This window comes from Paroedura picta, chromosome 15 (genome assembly GCF_049243985.1).
Source record: "Paroedura picta isolate Pp20150507F chromosome 15, Ppicta_v3.0, whole genome shotgun sequence".
NCBI lineage: Eukaryota > Metazoa > Chordata > Lepidosauria > Squamata > Gekkonidae > Paroedura > Paroedura picta.
Window position 1 is genome coordinate 869,089 of NC_135383.1, and position 16,939 is coordinate 886,027.

Below are 16,939 nucleotides of genomic sequence, written 5' to 3' on the forward strand. Positions count from 1 at the left end.
GGATTATTCACGAAAGCTTGTCCTAGAGACACCTGACTTTTGGTCACACAAGGCTGTTCGTTACTGGGGACTTGAAATCTCCATTGAAGGCACCCAATGTCCATTTTCAGACAAGGGTGGGCAAAAATACTCCAAACGCCTAATCGGATGACCGACCCACCGAGGACAGTGCTGAAGGGCGGAAGACATCTCCCCTGTGCATCTATGGGCCATGGGGGGGGGTCTCCTGGGGAGAGGGAATCCTACTCCCCACCCACCCCACCCACTCAGCTCTGCTGGGCCCTCCTCCGACTTCCCCTGCACCCCCCCACCCCTCCTACTGCTTGGGGGGTGGTGGTAGCCCCCTGAAATTCTGCTCAGGGACTGCAATGGGGTTTTGGCTTTTGGCAGCGTCTGAGCATGCACAGGGTACCCCAAGTTCAGTTTTTGTTGTGCGGCCCACCAGCTGCCCCAAGGTCTCCTGGGCCCCCCAAACACATCACTGGTTCCGTTTCTGCCCTGCTCCGATGGCCCTGACGTTTTCGCTGGTGCCCAGGCAGAGTCTCCCACCCCCTGAGACGGAGTCGTGCCCTCCGACGAAGCCCTGCAGGCTGGCCGGCCCGTGCCAGCTCTTTGTCCCAAGCTTGCCTGTTCTCTGGGCCGCCAGGGCGCTTGTGCTCTCTGTGCTGCCTGTTCCCTGCCAGCGGTGTGCAGCTGCACTCCCTCCAGATTAAGAATCCAGCCTCAGGAGGCCACCCTACAAACAGCCCTCTTTTTCAGCTGACACGAGACACGGCTTCCTGTCTCCTCCGATGCCCCGGGAAGTGCTTGAAGGCCCCACTCTCCCTCCCCGGCAGGCGCTCGCTCTTTAGCAATGGATCTGGGAGCTGTCAGGACAATTTCTTTGCCGGGAACAAGCACACAAAGCACCCCCACCCACCCCCCCGTCCTTTTCTAGGTGTTTGGGGAGATGCAAGCAAAGGAGACACCTCCTCTGCCTGCCGTGTCCCTCCCACTTCAGCAGAGCTGCCTAAATGCCAAGAGGGGCCCTTTGCAGGGATGCCGCCCCTCTTGGGGAGAAGGAAGCCCCCCTGGAGCCAGGAGCCCTCTGGCCAGGGCAAGGGGCCCAGGGCAGGCTGCTGGGCTCTCTGCAGAGAGCTGTGCACAGGACACAAGTGCCCCTCGGGAGGCGCCAGGTCAGCTGGAGATGACCAGGAGGTCGGTGGTCCCCAAGTCACTGCAGGGTAGCTTGGCCCTCAGCAGAGTCACTCTCGCTCAGCTTCCCCTCCCTCCCAGAGCCCCCTCCCCTTTGCAGGTTATCTTTCCATTGTCCCTTCCTTGGGGCATTGACCCCCCCCCCCCCGGCTTCCCAGCTCTGCTGTTTCTACCCTTCTACCCCTCTGCAGGCCCACCTGCTGGCCTGGCAGCCACCTCTGGCTCCCCCCCCCACCCTCTGACCCCAGGACAGGCTGGCCAATCACTGCCAGAACCTGTCTCCATGCCTGGAAGAGGAAGCCGGGCTTGGAAACGTTTTTTCCCACCCTTTCCCTTGAAGCCACCCAGATGGGAGTCTCTCTCTGCAAACCGTTTTCTGGCGATGGAAGCCGGCCCCTTCCTCTTATACAGGCCATAACCAGCAGCTCATCAGTCCTCCTAACAACCACCCTGTAAGGTAGGCCAATAATTAGTCATCCTGGCATCAGAGGTGGTGGAGTTAGTCGGGAGAGAGTTTTTGGTGGCTGCCCAGGGAGTCCAAGGCGAGCTTGCTGACTCACAGCTCAGGCTGACAGCTTCTGAAACCAATTTCACCCCTCCTCTCCCCCCCCCTCCTGTTGCTAGCAGGAGATTGCAGCCTCCTGTCTACCAGGAGACCTTTTTGGCAAATGAACTTGTGGATGAGGGAGAAAAATGGGAAGGGCAAAGCAAGGAGGAAGGCAAGCTGGGGAGAAGCGGATGGGAAGAGCTTGGAGAGTGACCGTTTATTCACAGAGGTGTCGTCTGGATATAATTTCTATTGATCCACGCGCGGAGGGTGTGTGTGTGTGTGTGTGTGTGTGTGTTTCCAAGAGAGATAAACACCCAGCTGAGTAAAGAGCGAGGAGGAAGCCTGGATGGGATGAAGGAGGAATTGGGTTGCAGGGAAGGGGAGGGCAGGAGGGGGGGGGAGGTTTCGGGAAGAAGACGGGGGGGAGGAGGGGCTGACTTTGCCTACCTGCCAAAAGGAAGGCAGCGGATTTATCCTTCGGAAGAGCTGTCAAGGGCTGGATGCGGCCTGTGGGCTGTGACTCACAGAGGGGCTTTTTTTAGAAAGGAGGGAGGGGAGTATGTGTGTGTGTGTGTGCGTGGGGGGGGGTGCTGCTAGGCCTCTGCCGGATTGACAGGTGCATCTGGGATCCCGACCACTGCTGCTAAGACGGCCTCTGGGACGGAGCGGAGGTGCAAACGTGCTTGCTGGGGCTTTTTGGCTGGTTCCCTCCTGCTCTGGCAGGGGGGAGTTCTGGGGGGGGGGAATTCTGTCCTGGGCTACGGGTCCCTTTGGGTGGCCGGCTGGGAGAGAAGGCAAAGCTTTGCTTAAATCAGAATAGCCACTAAGCCAGTGCAGAAAGCCCTCTTAATTACGGCCGCACTCACCATCCATTGTTCCTTTGGCCCCGTCTCTGAAGCTGCTGGGGGCGATGGGGAAATATTGTCTGTGCAGGAACCAGCTTCCCTGTACGCCTTTTGGAGTCCTCCGGAAAGTTGTGCTTCCCTGCCCGGCAGTGGGAGGATTCCTCCTGTGCGGCCTGATGCCCCGCCTGCCCCCAGCTGCCCCCAGCTGCCCCCAGCTGCCCCCTCTCCCTCTTGATCCCCTGCTTTAGCACAGATGCAGGGTCTTGCTTTCCTTGTGCTCAAGCTGCTCTTCCCCTCTCACCAGCTCCTTCGGCCTTGAAACACAGGGAGGAAAAGACGGCAGAATCTGCCAACTCTTCAGAGGTGCTTCCTGTGTGGCAAAGGAGGTAACAGACGTCCCGACCTCTTGGGGCTCTGTGAAGCAGCCGATGGAGGTGGTCGGCAGAGAGAGGACCCCCTGGGGGCTTGAGGAGCTGGGCTGGGTGCCAGGAGAGTCCGGGAGTGTGTGACCAGCTCTAGTGCCCCTCACCATGCCCTCATCCCTCTCAGAGCTGGAGGCAGGGACAAGCAGGGGGTTGTTTAATCTGTGAAAGGGCTGCAGTTCATCTCTGGAGGATCACTGCAGGGGCCTGGTTTAGCTCCGACTGTGTGGGCCCACGGGACATCCATTGTCGGGGCCAACAGAAGGGCCACGGACTTAGCCCTGACCCCCTTGTCCTAGATCTCTGCCCGGGCAGCTCACGGTCACCCCAGGCAAAGCTCTCCACCGCTGCAGGCCCGTTCACAAAGAGAAAGGACGCCGTCATTTCATCCCAAGTTTCGTAGGGTTTCTTTTTTGTTATTTTTCTGCTCCTCCAGGAGATAACAAATGCAGGCCCGGCGCCGTGCGCAGCAGAGCTGGCAAAGATGGAGTAGGTGGAATTTAAATACCTGCCAATTTGCAAAGCCAGTGCCCCGGGACGCTGGAGACAATGCTTAGGCAGAGCTGGGTAATTTTCATCACCTCTAATAACATCCTGACGCTCGGCAGAGCAGGGCGGGAGACGGAGGGAGGCTGTTCCGTGCACGGAGCCTGGGCGGAGGGGCGACCCAAACCCGGTTCTGTGCAATCGAAGCCGCCTGCTGCTGCTTCTTCCATCAGCAGGGAGGCAAAATCCCCAGGCTCTCTCAGCCGCTCCCCAAGGACTCCGGCTAAGATCCACGGAGAGGGGCTGGGGGGGGGGAATCAGCCCTCCCTGGCAACAGAGGCCCCTCCACCTGGAGGGCGAGGTCAGGGGGGAGATGCCCAGTCTTGTCCCAGCTGCTGCCCACGAGGGCCACACCATTCAACTGGCTTCCACTTGGGGTCGTGATTTTTGCTCTGAGGACCCCAAGCTCCCCCACAGTTTGTGTGTTTGGGGGGTCAGTTGCATGAACATCACACAAGGGACTTGGGAGGGTCCGTTGGCCCTTGACACCAGCAGAGAAGAAAGGGAGAGAGAGCCCTTCAGGCTGAGCCCCTAGATTTCTAACATGCAAGGAGGCTGGGGCTTCTGGGACTGACCAGTCCGTCTCCCTTGAAGGGGTACACAATGCAAGTGGAGCTTCTGCTTCACGTCCCGCCGAGGTCACTCTTCCTTCCCCCCCTCTGAAGGAGACGGCCTCAGAGCAGGGGGATCCCACTTTGGCCTCGCTCCCCCACCAATGTGTCCCCCCCCCCGGCCCTGGGAGGGTCTGGGTCTGCTCCAGGTGGGCTGGACTAGATGCCCCTGGCGGTCTCCCGCGGGGGGGGGGGGCTTACAAATGGCCGGAGCCGCTGCCGCCTGCCGAGCTCCTCGCAGAGGCCAGAAGGGCGGCCGGGGCGGCCGAGGCAGATGGCCCGATGGATGCCCGGGCCGCGCGGCGGTGGGGCGGGGCGGGGCGGCTCCCGCGGGCGGCCAGGGAAGGGTTAAGGCGGGCGGAGGGAGGGGAGGGGAGGGGAGGGGGCGTCGTCTCTCTCTCGCTCTCGCTCTGTCGGGCGGCGCTCCAGCCAGCCAGCCAGCCAGCTCCGCGGCGGAGGGAGGAAGGGAGGCAGCCAGCCAGGCAGGCAGGCAGACGGGCGGGCGGGCGCGGCGGCGGCGGCGGCGCTGGCCGGGCGGGCTCGGAGCGAGGCGAGCCGGGGCCAGATGGGCGCTCGCGAGAGGCCGGCGGGGTCCGGGGGTGGCGGCCGCCCCCGCCGCTCTTGCTGCTGCTGCTGCTGCTGCTGCGCCCGCCGCCTCCTCCTCCTCCGTGTCGCCGCCGCCGTCCTCGGGGGGCCGCTGCGCCTGCCCTGAAGGCAGCCCGCGCGGGACGGGGCGGACGGGGCGGGCGCGGCGAGTGTGTGGATCGCGGCCGCCGAGCGATGGGCGCGGCGGGGCTGGCGGTGGGCCGGCGAGCGGGCCGGGCCGGGCCGGCGTCGCGCTTGTGAAGCCCATGGAGAGGCGGGCGGCCGGCGCAGAGGAGCGACCATGACCCGCCCGCCGCTGGCGCTCTGCCTCCTGCTCGGACGCCTCCTGCACGCCGCCCTCGGTGAGTCTGCGCGCCCCGCGGGGAGCCGGCCCGGGAGACCGGGGGGGGGGGAGGGGGCAAGGGGGGAGGGGGCAGCGGCTGTCCCGAAGCCCGCGGGGGAGGGGGCGGCCACGCGCAGAGGCCCTGGCGCCAACTTCGCCCTTTGCTCCTCGGGCCGGGCCAGGGGGCTTGACCGGCGCCCAGCGCTCCTCCTGCTTCCTCCCCCAAGCCAGCCCCCCCCCCCCCCCGTCAAGGCGGCTCGTGGAGCCAGGCGGAATGAGGAGGCCGCCGGGAGGGGGGCTGCCAAAGCCAGGGACTGCCGGGGAGGGGCTGGGGGGGGGTCTGGCCCCTGGGCAGAGGGGATGCCGCTGAGCGCCGCCTTCCCGCCGAAGAGCCTCCTTCGCGGGGCGGGGGGTGGGCTGCGGGGGTCGCCTGATGGTGGAGAACACGCGTCTCCATTTTTCAAGAAGTCTCGAGGATCTTTTTAAAGCCACCCCAGAGTTGGCGGCACGTGCGAACGGACGGACCCGGGGCGCTCCTGTTGCGTCTCTCAGCCCGTTCCCCTCCCTTGGGGCTCCACGATGTCCGGGGGGGGGATTTGTAAGAGCGGACCCCCACCCCCAATCGCCCTTCTTTTCTCTCCCATCCACAGCAGGTTTGTGCCTGCGCCGTGCCCCTCCCGGTTTTCTCCCGGGCGCCGGTCCTGCCGCCCCGCCTCCCCCCGCTGGAGGCCCCGGCCGGGCTGTTCTGGGCCCCGGCAGAGGATGGGGTCACGGGGCTCATCCGGAGTCCAGCCGGGCGGCAGGTGGAGGAGGAGCGACTCCGGGAGGGAGCGCCGCGTGCCGGTTCAGCCGGTCCCTCCGAAGAGGGCGGGGGCGAGAGGGAGCCTGTAAGAGGAGGGGGCGCTAAGAGGAGACCCCCAAGGAAAGGCGCCTGGCGGGTGGAGAAGGAGAGAAAGCGGACGGATTGGGGGGGGGGAGTGTCAGAAGCCAGCCTCGGGGCCCCGCAGGAGTCTTTCTCGGGTGCTGCGGACGGGGCTGGGCAGTCCTTGGGGAGAGAAGTGGGGCCGGCAAGACACTAGACGAAGCCGCGGGACCCCTTGCTGCTCCAGCCCCGCAGCAGAGGCAGAGAAGGGCTGCCTGCCCCGAGGAGCCTGCCGTCCGAAATCTCCATAGCGTTGGGCTGGGGTGGCTCAGTCCGTGGCGCCGTAGCAGGGGCGGCCTGGCCACGACCCCCCCCCCGTCCAGATCCCTCAGGACCCGGCTCCCCTTCCCCTCCGTTCTGAAGGGCGGTCCCACCCCCCACCCCCGAGCTTGCCTGATGGCGGGAGGGGCGGGGGGCTTCCCTGCCAAGGTGTGGGGAGGAGGGGGCCGCTGGGTGGGCAAGGTCTGTGAGGCTCTCCGAGCTCGCCTGTCCCCGAGAGGAGCTGTTGTGCGTGGCCGGTCGGAGGAAGCCTGGGAACCGTCACGGGAGCGCCCTCGGAGCAGAGCAGCTCGGCGCGGCTCGGGACAGGAGGACGGGCTAGTCGCCCCCCCCCCCCAGTCAACAGTCTTTTTAGCGAGAGAGGCGATGCTTCCTGCGCGTGGCTGTCACGCAGCAGTGAGTTCCCTCGGTGGACCTCCCGTCCTGCCAAGGGGCCTTCCCTCCGCCTGGCTTCCAACCCCTCCCCTCCCCTCAGCTTTGGGGCTGGGCCGTGGCCTCTCTTCCGGACAGCCGAACCTTTGGCGGGCGAGGCAGAGGCAGGTGCCCGCAGGTGCCCGCTGGGGGGGGGGGGGGGAGACGGGCGGGGAGGGGTCCCGCGGCCACGAACCCCGCCGGGCCCGGCCGCTTTCCGGGCGCGACTCCTCCGGCTTGGGATTCCCCCATCGCCCGGCAGAGGGCGCTCCTGGACGCGGCGGAGGGGGGGGGAGAACGGCCGGGGGCGAGCGGGGGCGCCTCCTGGGGCGGGGCAAGGCGGGACTCGGACAGGTGCGCGGGCTGATCTTTACCACGGGGCAAGACGGTGTTCAAGAGTCAAACCAGTGTGATGAGTCACACCTTGGACAGTGATGCGCGGCCACACCCCAAGAAGCAGCATCCCTCTCCTCTCCTCCCCTGCAGTTCTGCCCAGCGGCACGGCCCACCCCCACCCCGCTGCAGGGGCAGAATTCGTTTTTTCAAAAGCTCCCCAGCTGTAACTCAGTGGCTGAGACTCTCCTTGGCAGGCAAAAGGTCCCCGGTTCAGTCCTGGACAGCTCCTGCTAAAAAAATTCGAGAAGTAGCTGGTGTGAAGGCCGGAGACCCCGGACAGCCACGGCCAGCCTGTGGGGGCAGGTTCCAGAGTCCGGTTCCGCATGTGTCCATGCAGGACATCCCTGTTGCCCACCTAGCAATCCATGCATGCCAAGTGTCGCCGGAAGCAGTGGGGCACGGGGGTTACCTGTCCTACCTGCTTAGTTGGTTGGTGCCACCTCCTGAAGGTGCATGTGCAGGAGACACACATAGGCTTGCTTCTGGTCATGTGACGGGATATCTAAAAAGGCAGGCAGCGGAGGGAGGCCAGTAGCTGGCCAGCCGACGTGGCTGAGGAGAGAGCCCACCTGCTGGAAGGGGAAGGTCAGGTTTCGCGAAGGGTGCTCTGGCCGCAGAGGACCCAATCCCCAGCTCCTGCTTTGGCCTCTGGAGCTGGTAAGATGTGGGCTTTCCAGGCCCTGCTGCTGCTGCTGCTGTTGCTCTGGGGGCAGTGGGAGGGTTGCTGCCGACCTGGGATGGGCTCCGGACGCTGGGGGGCTTCTCAGGCTGCTCTCACTGAGGTCGTAGGGATGCTTTCCAGACCGTTCTAATGGACGTTTTTGCGGTGGCTGGTTGTTTCCTTGGGTATCAACTTGGCACGAAACTGCCTTGGTATGTTCCTCCTGGTGAACTCTGTGGTTGAATGCTGGGGCCTGCAGGGTCCCACACAATGCGGGGTGTGTGTGTGTGTGTTACTTTTCTCCCTCCCTGGGCTTGGCTGTGTCCCCAGGTGGCCACCAAGAGGGAGGCAAGGAAACTCATCAAGGTCTGGCTTTTGGGCCTGCAGCTGTTGGGCTGGGCCGGAGGGGTGGGGGGTGGGGATGGGGGGTGGGGTTTGCAGGCTGCCTTGTGCGTAGAGGCCCAGTTCCCTCAAGCACCGGGCCTTTTCCTGGCAAGGAGGGCTGCTGTGTCCAGCGTTTTCACGTGAAGTCTGCAACTGTACAGGTTGGGCAGGAGGGGACGTGGAGGACGCAGGTGGTGGGGCTGAATTATTCAAGCAGCATCAGATCCCTCCCCCAACAAAATATATTTATTTTAACTTATATTTATTTATTATTTATGTTCCATTCTCGCTGAGACTCAAAGAAGGTTACGCAGAGTAAGTCAGTACAATCTGCAGGAAGTCTGGAAACAAGCAGAAATCTGAGACAAAGCAGAAACATTTAAACATGACGCGTGAAGCGATGCAGAAACGACACACTTCTAGCAGCAGAGCTTACGTGGGAGGGACAGTCGGAGGCATCCCTTGACAAAAACATCCTCCCAACCCTCTCATCACGTTCCAACGCGATCAGAAGGGCAGGAAAGCCCCACTCGATCACTGGGTCGTGTCCGCAGCCCCTGAGACTGTGAGATGCCAGCTCTCCGTTGGGAAATCGGTAGAGATTTCTTTTTTGTGGGGGGAGAGATGGGCCTCAGAGGGGCACAGCACCTTACAGCCCATCCTCCAAAGTAGCCATTTGCTCCAGGGGGGCTGATCTGTGGAGACCAGTTGGGATCCCAGGAGCCCTCCAGGCCCCACCTTCATGTTTCATGTTATTCTGCTCTTCCTCCTCCATTTTATCCTCACAACAACCCTGTAAGGAAGGTCAGGGGGAGAGCGTGTGGCTCGCCCATGGCTGCCCAGTGAGCCTCTGGGCTGAGTTGGGTTTCTGCCCTTGGTCTCTCTGGCTGCCCCCCCCCGTGGTTCCTCTCCTCCCCCCCCAGGAGCCTTTGAAGCTGTGGAGCCCCGCCATCCGGTCACAGCTGGGGGAGGGGGTCAGGCCGCGCTCTCTTTCCCAGGGGGGCTTCCTCTGCTCGCATTTCCTTCTGAGCACGGGCGGCCATCCGAGAGGGATCTGCAGTGGCAGGCCGGATGCAGCACACTGCCTGCGCTTGCTTCGCCGGTCCCTGGCACGAACCGCTTGCACCCAGCTGGCTGCATGTGTGCGTGTGCATGCGCAGGCCCCTGCCCCCGAAGTGCCGTGTAGCCTGGGGCCTTTGGGGGCAGCGGCCGTATTGGGGCGCGTGTCCCCCCAGCAGGATCCCGCTTGGCTCGCTTAGCCTCTGCTTTCCCAGTGTTGCTCTTTCCCCCAAAGTGGAGAGGGGGGAGGACTGTTCTGGGCAGGCAAAGAGCTCTTTGTTTCTTCTCTCTCTCTCCCCCCCCCCGCTGTGTGGCTGGCAAGGGCCGGATTGGCAGGCCCTCCCTGGCACAAGCCAGGCCTTTCCTCTCCTTCTCCTTCCCTGCTTTCCTTTCGCTTCAGGATTCTGAGGGCTGAGAGAAGCATTTCTCTCTCCCTCCCCCCACTTAATGCCAGCTTAACCAGGAAAATACCAACAGTAATTCCCACCAGGGAGCCTGCGCAGTGGGCAGCCCAGTCCGTCTCCCCCCCCTGCCCCCCCCCCGGCCCAACTGTCCTGAAATTCCACACTGCAAGAAGCAGCTCCCATTCAGCGGCCGGCGGAGGATCCGGGTCTGCAACCACCTTCCCCCTTCCCCCGCGGGCCAGAATGCTGGGGGGGGGGACCAAGACAACCCCTGGAGATGGCGGGGGGGGGGGGGAGCAGGGCCCTCGGGGTGCCCTGCAGGGACTGCGATGCTGTGGGTTCCGGAAGACTGCTGGCTCCAGCCCAGCTGCCGAATTTCGAAAGAGGTTGCCCAAAGCAGCCACGTAATTCAGGGCTTGGAGCGGCATCTTCCCAAGGAGGAAACCTTTATCAATTTGGAGGAGGGGGAAGGAGTGAATGGGGGTGTGATCAAAGTCCCGGGGTGGGCTGGAGAAGGCAGATGGAGCCGTTCCTCCCTTCCCCTTAATACCAGCACTTGGGGGGACTTCTTTCCTGAACAAGCAATTCCTCTGTGATCCATTTCACTGCTCCTGGACCTCAGTCAGGCTGAGGAGACCCTCCGTGTCTCTGGGCCCCAGGGCCTGGGTCTGATCCAGCAGGGCTCTTCGGATGCCCTGATCAGGGGAGGGCCTTGGCCTCTCCGCCCTGTGGCTGGCCCTGCAGGGCTGTTGGTTGGCCTGGGCGTGAAGGAGAGAGAGGTGAGCTACTGGCCCAAATACCAAATCCTGGTTTCACCCTCTCAGCAGCCCTGTGAGGTAGGGCAGGGCAGAGCAGAGTTTGCTCCGATGTTCCATGGTGCATTTCTGTCCCTGCCTGCTCCTGTTCCCGTTCTGGCTTCCCGGGATCAAGTGCAGGTGGAGATCAGAGAGGCGGACTGGTTGGCAGAGCCGGAGGGGAATCCCCTGGTCCCCCCTGGGCTCTGTGCCAGAATCAACGAAGGGGTCTTTTGAGCTTGAGAGGGGAGCCAGAAGCATCCCGCATGGGGCCTCCTGTGATTTGCAGATGTGAGCCAGCCAGCCTGTGGGAGAAGCTGGGCTGCTTTGCAAGCCCAACTGGCTAATAATGGATGAAGTCAGTAAAAAAACCACAGGCGGCTTTCCCTGGAAACCTCTCCTCCTCACCCGCTGCCAGATTCTCAGGCCCCAGCGCCTCTTCAGCCTCCTTCCTACCCCGCCTGTCGCTGCCCCCCTTTCCAGGGCCCATCTGGCTCTGACCCACTGAGGGTCTCTCCGGAGGCTCCAGCCCTGGCAGTGAAGTGTGTGGGGCTGGCCTCAGATGACCTCCTCCCCAGGCCAGGCCAGGCCAGGCCAGGGCTGCTCCTCTGTTGCAGCCATGAAGGCGTCAGATTCTTTTACTCCGAGGAGCAAGCCAGCAAGGGGGGTTCTGGGACAGGGGGCTGGGAGTACAGACTGGGCAGCGAACAGCGATTCTTGGTGGGGTTAAAGTTCACGGCAGGAAGGGGCTGCCTAGGGTCAGTCCACTGAGGCTGGGTCCCCACGGGCAGCAGAAGGATATGGTTGAGGCCCCCCCTGCAGGCTGGCCCTTGGGCTCCTCCCCACTCCCCACAAGGCAGCCGCATGGAGGAAGAGCCTTGTTTGTGTCCTTGCTGGTTCTCCACTTGAGGGAAAGGGCCTTTTATTTTCCTTCCTGTGAAGAAATCTTCTGCTCTGGAGGCTGGCACTGCTCTGTGGGTGGGCCCAGTCCCTCCTACGGCGTGGGCAGCTGGCCACCGCAGGCCCACTCGCAGGACAGGTTTTCAGAGCCTGGGCATGGCCAGTGGGAGGAAGCCAGGGGCCAGTTGGGGGGGGGGGCTTTGCGTTTCATGTCCTGTTTCTCAAGCTTCATGCAGGCATCAGACTGGTGAGGGCAGGGAGCGGGGCGCCGGACTAAATGCGTCCTTGTGCCAATGACCCTTCATGGCGACTCTTGGGTCCCACGTTGGCTCCCTGCAGCTCACAGGAGCTTCTGGACAGGCGTGTTGGGGTGCCGCGTGTGTGTGTGTGTGCAGTGTGTGTGTGCAGTGTCCCACCAGAGTAAGAAGCCTGGCGAGGGGGCTGCAAGGACCCAGCCCGACCCAGGAGGCTGAGCGCAGCCCGTTTCCCGCTCCCCAGCGCTGAAGAGCTCTCAGCCACAGTGGTGCAATCACTGCCCGGCTCAGGCGCAATTGGGTCGCGGATTGCAGGCGGCCTCCTGAATTGTCCTAAATGAGCTCGCAAACGATTTGTGCAGGAAGATTCCCGCGTTGCCTTGCAGCTTCTGTCCCTGTCCTTTGACACCAGAAATCTCACAGCCGAAGAGACGCTTCCTTGATTGACTCGGGGGGGAGGGGGGGGTTGCATGACTTCTCTCTTTCTCTCCGGTTTCAGAGTCCCTCCGTTTGGCTGCCTCTCTCCTGAAGCCCAGCATGTCTCTAGTGTGGACTGCAAAGACCTGTGTTGGCTCCCCTGTGAAGCCACACTCCCTTTGCCACTCTCAAAGCAAGGGGCCACCGGGAGTGGGGGGTGGCCCGCCCAGGACGACTCTGGGACGACCCTTCAGGCTACCCTTCCCCTTGGGAGTGAGTGCCGGCTGGGGCTGCCCAACCGGCCAGTCCTCTGGAGGCCCCTACCTGACAAAGGGTGGCTTGTTAAAATTTAGATCCCGGCGGCGCAGTGGGTGGGTGAGGGGTGTCGCCGTCTTGGTCTGAAGCAGCAGCAAAGGGCTGGGGTCCAGGGGCACCTTGAAGACCAAGAAGACCTAGTTCTGGGTATGAGCTTTCATGTGCATGCACACTTTTTCAGATGCATGGACACGAAAGCTTATACCCAAATTTAAACATGGTTGGTCTTCAAGATGCCCCTGGACACAAACGTGGGCCTTTTTGCTTGTGAGCCTTAATTCGGTTGACTCGGTGGCCTGGCGCCAGAAAGGTCGGCCGTTGAGAGCCCGGCAAACTTGGAGCTTGAGGGCATCTTATTTGAGGAGAGCTGAACTGCCCAGCTGGTGGGGCCTTTGGTGGGTCCTGGCAGGCCCCCGAGTTGGCTCTGGAGGCCTGCCCTTCTGTTGACTGGGGCTTCCTTGCTAGGGCGGCTGTGGTGGAAAGGCCTCCCCGTGGCTGGCTGGCTGGCTGGAGGGGAAGGGCCGGGGGGGCTGAGGGTTCCTGCTCTGGGAACTGCCAGCGCCAGCCAGGCCTCCCTTCCGTTCTGCCTCTGCACATGGAGGCTCCATCCCGCTCTCCTGTTGCGTCTGCACTTCAAGGACCCGAACCGCTGCCTGCAGCTTGTGCTTCCGTAGGCCAGCAGCCTTCCTCCCCTCTTGCAGGGAATAGTTGCTGTGATCGTTTCCATTAAAGCCACTAAAAAGCTCTCCCCTCCCCCCCCTTTTGGCTGGAGATTTAAAACTTCCTGATTGAGGGAGATGATAACGTTATAAATATCGGCAAGTGGGCTGGCAGCGCTCACGGCTGTTCTTGGAGGCCAGAGCGATGGATCCTCGCCGTGTGCGTATCGATGGCCGTGGTGCGGAAGGGCCGCTGGAGGGGGGGGGGCAGGAGCCTCAGCAGCACTCAGGCGGAAACGGCAACAAATTGATTTACTGTAGAAACAAATGGCTCAAATTGGAGCCTGCCGTTTCCTTGGTCAAGGACGGAGAGCGGCTAATGGACCCCTGCTCCGGAGGGCGTTTTCCCCAAGGCAGGAGATTAAGGATGAGCAGAACGTCCAGGCATCCTTCCCAAACTCTCCTCCTTCAACTATTGTCCTGTATTTTGGATTCCCAAACCACCTAGTTCTGTTTGTAAAGTTAACCCAGCAAATAGTGACCCCTTTGTTCAGGGTTTCCTTTCCACCTTTTCCGTGTCTGTGCTGCTTGCCTGGCCTTGGGGGGTTATTTGTCTGGATTCCCCTGCTTTAGTGTCAGTGTGTTTCTGTGGGAACCGCGGTTGTTTCCCAGCCCTGGTGAGTCACATGTATGAATGCCCAAGAGGCTGTGCACAAGAACCTGGCCCTCCGTGCTCACCCTGTGCGAGGCAGGCAGAGGGCGGTCGAAAAGCAGGGCCAGATCCATGGGGACCCCACCCCACCCCCACCCCCCAGGGGAAGCAGGGCCAGATCCATGGGGACTCCACCCCACCCCCACCTCCCTCTGCTTTGGAGTGGGGGGCTGCTCCCCCCCCCTCCCTGGCCTGCCCTTCCCAGGCCTCTTGCGGCCTCAGTTTATGGCTATTGCAGCAGGTCTCCCTGCTTGCCTCTCCGCTCTTCCGAGGGGGCCTCCCCCTCCCCTGTTCTCTGTTGAAAGCTTCCTGCAGAGGGGAGGAAAAACAGCCAAGCTCTTTAAACATTTAAAGGGCTGATTTAAACAACGCTCTCTCTGTAGGAAACTAAAGCGAGAGAGAGAGCAGATTCTCTGGTTATATTTAGTGTATTATGTTGGACAAAGCAGATGTGGCAGGATTGCAAAGGCTGCATCTCCAGGAATATGAAATGCCCCATTTGGGCACTGCTGAAGTGGCTTGCTAGATCCCACCGTTCCCAGGCGGTGAGGCAGAAGATTTGGGTAGGAAGGGAATCTCTGCTTGCTGTTGCTCAGTGGGGGAAATGGGGAAAGCTGACTTTGGTCCATGAGCAGGGCAGGCGGCCTGGCAAAGTTCTGGGGTCTGAGCGGTGAGAAGAACCCCCCTCCCCTCCCCTTTGCACAGCACCAGAGCCCAGAGAAACGGCACAGGGCGGAGCTTTCTGCAGGGGTCACCTTTCATGACTCTGCCCAAGAGGGTTGGGGGCCCCTGAGAGCATGCTTGGCACACCCCTGCACATCGAGAGGCCTTCCTGTGGTGGTTGGCCATGGCCTGCCCCTGTGCAGAAGGACTCTGGCCTTCCTGGGTGGACTCCCACCCGCGTACAGACCAGGGCTGACGAAATCGGGCGCTGGGCTTTTACTGCGGTTAGGTCTCACCCTGTTGGTCTGCACAACGTCGTCTGCTGTTACCTGGAGGAATTCTGTCAAGAAGGAAGCCCTTGGGATGCTGAGGGGGGCCTGCCCTGGAGTTGAACACAGGAGAACTCCCCTGCTGTAGCTGGAGGCACGGGGCACAGGGACCACGTTCTCTGCCGCGCCAAGGGCTGAGCCGCTCAGTGTGGAGAAGGTCCCGGGTTCAGACCCTGGAGACTGCTGAAGGGACCTGGAGGAGCAGCATCGGGGGGGGGGGGGGCTGCCCCCTCCAGAGGTCCTGGAAAGAGCTAGCCGTGACCCAGGATGCACACTGGAAGAGTCCTTGAACGTGGGCAGCAGCAGCAGAATGCTCAGGGCTCAACGGAAGTGAAAAACATGCTCTATCGTGAGCGCAGGTTAGAACATCACAAACGCGATTAAGCAGGCCGCAGGCATTACTTCTGCAGTTGAATGCAGCTAATTTATTCTGGAAAATCCATCACTGATCGAGAGGAAGAGATGGTGGGCCCTTCTAGGCTGAGCTGTTTTGGAGGGAGGGAGATGCAAACCTCACGCCTCCGTCTCTAATGGAGTCTTCTTAGAGAAGGACAAGGAGGAAGAGGCCAGAACCCCAGAGGCCAGAGGGTGCCATAGTGCCTCCTGCCAGGTTCATTGGAGGGAGCAGTCAAGCATGCAGTGGTGCAGCAGGCACCCTCCTCGACAGACAGGGCACAGGATGCTTCCATGAGTGAGCTGGCTTATTTGCTAGGGCCAGCTGAGCTTGAAAGGAAGGAGGCGGGACTCTGTTTGAGAGGTGCCAGATTTTGTGTTTCTTTGTTGTCCTCTCTTCTATAGGGTTTGGTCCTCTGCAGTTTGCACTCTTTTGCCAACAGCACTTGTCTGTAGCTGGAGGAAGCCAGTGTGGGGAGAACAGGGGAGAACTGGCAAAGGGGTGTGTGTGTGTGTGTGTGTGTGGGGGGGGTCAAATCGCCAGCCGTCTGGCTGATGTTTCGAATGGGCTTCTGGGCGGGAAAGGTGGGTTCCTACCTCTGCTGTAAGCAGCCTGGGAATATAAGCCGTCTCCCCCCCCCCCCAAAGTCGGCCTGTTTGGTGGGGACAGCAAGGCTTGCCCCAAACCTTGTGTGGGGTGGGGAGAGATAGCGGGAGGGGGGCAGGAATCAGAGGTGCGCTTCCTTCCTGCAGCCTTGCGTGGCCCTTCCAAAGCAGCTTTGGGCTGATCCTGCGTCGAGCAGGGGGTTGGACTAGATGGCCTGTGTGGCCCCTCCCAACTCTATGATTCTGTGATTCTCTAAGCTCTGGAGTGAGCCCCCCTGCATGGCCTGTGGCTGGGCCTTGTTTGCTTTCCTAAAAGGACTCCCTCTCTGCAAACAAGCAGCTCCATCTCTCCCAGCCAAAGTGCCTCGTGCATTACCGAGCTGCTATTACCCTTCCTCACGGGAGCACTGAATTAAAGGAAATATTTTACGATTCCACGCTTCGTTATGTTTTATTAAAAGCAGCGTGTCAGCTTTCCCCCGCCACATCCGTCAGATGGGCTCCCCTCCCCCTGCCGGTGCTCTTGAAGCCGCAGCCGTGGCCAGCCCTGCGGACGGACCCCAACCCCAGGCTGGGCGGAGCCGGGCAGTGGGTGAGCTCGGGAAGGGGCCGAGTGCTTCTGAGCGTGAAGAGAGACCGATTCCCCTAGCTGCAAAATCCCTCCTCCCCCAGACCGAGGGGCAGAGGGCAGGGGTCCCAGGGGAAGGGGGCCAGCAGTGGGAGAGGCCCGGGGCTGCTGTATTTGGCCGGCCCCCACAAGAGAACCCCTCCAAGCTCTGTGGACGAGGAGGCTCAAACGAGCACGTGTCTGTGTTGAACATGATGCTCTCCAGAGGCATGGGCAGGTGCCCTCCCTCTCAGCAGGATGGCTCTGCTCTGCTCCAAGCCTTAAAGCTGACCTTGTTGCTCCCACCCGTGATCCATCCGTCTGACCAGGGACGGTTCCCAATTTCCCCCCGTCCTCTCTTCTTCTCTCTGTTCTTTTTGAAATTAATCTGTCCACAATAACTTACACAATAAAATTTCTTTCTCTTGTTACCCTTGGGAGTCTGATCATCTTTGCCATTTGCTTGAACAGCTTTTTTTCCTGAACCGGGAAATGTGGAGGATCGGGGATACCCTGCAATGCTTCTGGGCTTCCAAGGCAAAATGCCATTTTTAACATTTAACCCATCATCTGGCTTCCCTCGGACCCCTGGTCAGCTCCGTCCAGAGAAGCAAACCCCCAAAGGCTGCCTGTTCCCTGACTGCCCGGCCAGAAGGCCCAAGCCCCACAGCCGGGACC

General features: G+C 61.7%; 1 protein-coding gene across 1 annotated transcript in view; it reads left to right on the top strand.

Annotated features, from left to right (window-relative positions):
- The first annotated feature begins 4,881 nt into the window (after positions 1-4,881).
- Positions 4,882-16,939, top strand: part of IGSF21 (immunoglobin superfamily member 21) — a 78,475-nt gene continuing 66,417 nt past the window's right edge. Inside the window, exon 1 of the mRNA XM_077311720.1 lies at positions 4,882-5,115. Within this exon, the coding sequence (XP_077167835.1) occupies positions 5,055-5,115 (61 nt within the window). The 5' untranslated portion in view covers positions 4,882-5,054. The remainder of the gene's footprint in view (positions 5,116-16,939) is intronic.